Source organism: Theobroma umbraticum, unplaced genomic scaffold, assembly GCF_002168275.2.
Source record: "Theobroma umbraticum cultivar Fairchild unplaced genomic scaffold, ASM216827v3 scaffold_146.0, whole genome shotgun sequence".
Classification (NCBI taxonomy): domain Eukaryota; kingdom Viridiplantae; phylum Streptophyta; class Magnoliopsida; order Malvales; family Malvaceae; genus Theobroma; species Theobroma umbraticum.
The window spans coordinates 6,115,296-6,119,799 of NW_018397265.1; the positions used below are offsets into that span (position 1 = coordinate 6,115,296).

General features: G+C 28.9%; 1 protein-coding gene across 1 annotated transcript; it reads right to left on the reverse strand.

The window, feature by feature from the left end:
• Positions 1-149: 149 nt before the first annotated feature.
• Positions 150-1,841, reverse strand: LOC110422721 (uncharacterized). Its single transcript, XM_021436736.1, has 5 exons — positions 1,682-1,841; positions 1,329-1,569; positions 822-1,170; positions 649-718; positions 150-431 (listed from the first exon to the last, which is right to left on the reverse strand). Exons 1-5 carry the CDS (start codon positions 1,818-1,820, stop codon positions 301-303), a joined length of 930 nt encoding a protein of 309 aa, XP_021292411.1. The 5' UTR covers positions 1,821-1,841; the 3' UTR covers positions 150-300.
• Positions 1,842-4,504: the final 2,663 nt, after the last annotated feature.

Here is a 4,504-nt window from a genome sequence, read left to right on the forward strand (position 1 = left end):
TTATTTATTCAGCCATAGGAGCCAACTCAAGTAGGATGGATAGAATGGGGATATGGCAATGAATTTTAGAGGTATACAAGAAATTAAAAGATGCATCAGATTAAAAATTTATAATAAATGGATATAATAGACAGGAAATGTGTGAACAATTGATAAGAAATGTACAGAAATTTATTTATTTTCCCAAATTCTGATGGGATATATGTACAGAAATTTATTTATTGCAATTATTTTATTCAATATTATAACCATTGCAGAGGAATCAGACTGTGAACATGCAAATTGTCATAATGCCAAGCTTCAGGATCTTTTAGGTACGGACTCATCATTGCCAGAAATCTTGTCTAACTTTGTTTCGAAATTCTTCTCGAGCACAGTGGAAATCTTTAACTTGTTGCATAATGCTGGCAAAGTCGCCACGCACAGATATCCTAGATACAGACAATTACTATAATAAGAAAAGAGAAAAAAAAAATTTAAGTTCATTCATGATAATATTATTATATATCCATAATCTACACATTAGGTTAGGTGTGTTAAAAGAAGATAAAATTTTAATTTATGAAATTCGGAATTCCTATAACATATGTTATTAGAAGAGATATAAATTATGCATATTATAAGAGTGAATGATATATATATTTTTACCTATATACAGGACAGTGGTTGGAGGTAAAAATATACACATAATAGAGATAACCTGGAGAGAAGCAACAACCTGAAAGGCATGCAACTAATAAGAATACAATTTGTTGAGTTAAGATAAAATAACTGTTAATATTTACTAGAAAAAAATAGAAGTAACTGGGTCATTTGCTCACCCCATAGAAGGTCTTCTTCTGACTTCCTTCTGAAATCATGAGAAGCATCTGCAGGAACTCTTGGCTTATTTTTGAATGAAAAATTGCAGACAAGTTATCCTCGACAATTGCTGCCAAACCTAGTAGAACTGACTCATATACGGGCCACAATGCCCCATCTAAACTGCTCTTAATGGTTTCTTTGATGGTATCTCTTAGGTTCTTGCTTGGAGTTTGCTTAACGTTACTGTCTCGGCTTCCAAAGAAATCTTCCTTAGTCTTTCTCGCAAAGTCTATAACTTCATTAGCCTTTTTCGCAAAGTTCACCACCGATTCTGGGACGTAATTGTCAATTACTTCACCAATATCTCTGCAGATTGTAGATTAAATTATTAATCAGCAGGTGCTTTCAAGTGTTTTAAAATTATCACAAACACCAGCAGTAAGGTTTCAGATTTAAAAGAAATGTGATTTCTCATTAACCATTTTCTTCTTTCTTAAGGCGATGTCTGCAAATGCTTGACTTACCTGTCAACTTTTGTCAAATAAGAATTCATCGCCCCTTGAACGCACTTGTCAAGGTAAAAGGCAGTGAAGACGGACACAAGAGCCAAACTGACGAGGTTGAGAAGCACGAAAGCAATGATTCGAAGCAATGCTTGAGCAATCCAATTTTCCGCAATTATCGTCGACAAAACCCATATTTCAGTTGCAATACATATCACTGTTGCTGACGAGATCGCATGCTCCCATAGCAGTAACCCCGCAACTATACAGTTTCATAACATAATAACATAATATATATTTTTTTTTGAAAGTTAATAACATAATAATTATATAGCTAGAAAAGAATACTATGAATTTAACGATTAATTAAATACCTGTTCCCCCTCCCAGAATGTTAGTCAGTGATCTGGATTTGGGGTCCTTTGCCTTTAATACCAGTGATTTAATAACAGATTTGGATTCGGGGTGCTCTGCCTGCAATCCCATATTTTTACTGTTGGTTTGAGTTCCCATCGCTAGTCTTTGAGAACTATTAACTACAAAGATGAAGGATCTCCGAGCCTCCAACTTTATAGGCAGATACCGTACCAAACCTAGCTGCCAAGGGAACTAAAACATTAATCAAACAAGAAAAGAATGGCATTCAACTTTCTTTAATTGGCAAGAAGCATTGCATTCTCTTCTGAGCAAGAATATCAACACATGAATCATGCTTCAAGCCCTTATTGCACAAGTCTGATTATTTGTTACTCATTTTGCTTAGAATGTGCTTATTAAAATGTTTATACTTGATTAATCTAATTCCCTTTTCTCCTATAAATTGTAATCAACTTAGAAATCCTTTTAAGAAAACTATAATGTAAAACCAATTGAACTACTCTTATTTAGATGAAACATATCATGTAAATTAATACTGTGATTAACCTTCTTTGCAAGCCGAGATAGGATTTTCGCATTGCATAAATGATATGCCATTAAATTTGTGATGTGACTAAAAGATGTGAAATAATTTATTTTTCATTTGGGCATTATGAACAAAAAAAGGAAAAATGTGTTATGAATATTTTTTGGAATACTCACTTATATCACGTAAATCTAGATTTGAATGTAAATTAGATTTGATGAATATTAAGATTTAATTCATCTAATCCCTTAATATTATCCTCATCTTATAAATTCAATCTAGATAAAAGGTTGGTAGCTTATAAATAGGCCGTTGTACTTCATTTGTAACTACACACTTGAATAAGATCTTCTTACTCTCTTTAAATACTTTCTTTTCCTTTAAATATTTCTCTTATATTTCTCTTATAGTTGCTCTTTCAGATTTATTTCATACGACATTATCAGTACAATTCTCTTATCTCTCAAGTTTTAGAATTATTATATTTTCATCATCTTCTAGCTTCAAAAGGATTTCAATGCTTGGGTTTTGATTTCTGATTTTAAAAAATCAAGTAAGTGACTTGATATCTCTTTAGTATTTTCATTCTTTAAAAATCAACCTTAATTTGAATTGTACTATCATGTTGTATATATTATATTTTGTCTCTTGATTGAAAAGTGAATTTTCTATTATATAACTATTAATGAAAAATTATGAATGTTTATTCTTTGAAGTGAATGCAACAAACGAGTTACTAATAAAAAATTATAAATTCATCCATTTTCTAAAGTGAATGTGACATCATTTAATAATTATGGTTATAATAATAAATCTATCCATTCTTTGAAGTGAATGCAACATCATTTAATAATTGTGATGGTCATAGTAATTTACACTATCAATATTTTAATTAAAGATAATTTCGCCAGTAGAAGTGGATGGATTATTTTACCATTAGAATCTAAGAATAATTTTATCACTAGAAATGGATAAATAATTTTACTATCAAAAGTGAGTGGATAAGTTTACTACCAGAAGTTGATGGACACCTTAACTCACTGACCCACGAGGAGCGGATCACTCATTAAAAGTGGATAGATACTTGTAACCTACCAAAAGTAGATGAATACTTTTAACCCACCAAAATTAGATGAATAATAAAAAAGATAAAAATGAAAACAAAAAAAGGAATGTAGAAAACATGTTGTCATTAATGTGGCATGAAAGACCATTGGTCACATAGTACGTCTTAAATTTTAGCAAGCATCACCGAAAACTACAATATCTCGTGATGATTTTAATCATGACAAAGTTGATATAACACGTCTTGAATTTTATCAAGCATCATCGAAAACTATAACATCTTGTGATGATTTTCATTATGGCCAAGTTGATATAACATATTAAGATATTTGTCCATTCTAAAGGAGGAATTAATTATATGATTGGTAATGGAAATATACATTATTGATTATCTTGTCCTAAATAAGGAATTAATCATTTAATTGGTAATGAAAATATTTAAGAATGAACTTAATAGTAATTGATATATTTTACTATAACTATATTATGAAGGTGCTTTAATATATTTTCATTATATTTAAATGATATGTTCTTATTATGTGTTTGAATTATATATTTAATATTATTTTATGTTAACTTGAAATTTCTTATTGGATATATTTTATTTTATTGAAGAAAATATGGATATTCGTCTTGTTAGATCCAAGATCTATGATGTAAATATATGTCTAACAGACATTGTTACAAAACACAATATATTTAAAGACAAGAAATATTTTTCTCACTTGACAAAAAAAAAATCAATGTCAATATAATAATTGATAGTATAAGATTAATTGAAGGCTCCAAAAGAACTAATATTTTACTACCTTGAGGAATAAAATTTATAATGGAAGATGTAATATTTTCTCTTAAGTCTCAAAAAAGTTTATTAAGTGCTTGTTTGGCCTGACGTTTTTTCAGCTTATCTATATCTTAAAAGCAAAAGTCAGGCCAAACAAAAATTTAGAAAAACTCTTAAAAAAATAAGTAACTTTTTTTTTAAGAACAAATTTTGAAAAAAAAAAGCTTTAGAAAAATCTCCAAGGAGGAGCTTTCTCTTCTCTTTTTTTAAAAACACGCCTTTTTTTAAGAAAATTTTTATTTTTATTTCAAAAATGTCCTCATCCATTAAAAATAATTCCAACATTATCTATTTTTATTTTTGTATGATTATTATTAATTATAAATTTTAGGTTATATAAAAATACTTTTTATAAATAAAAAACTAAAATTAACTTTTTTCCAT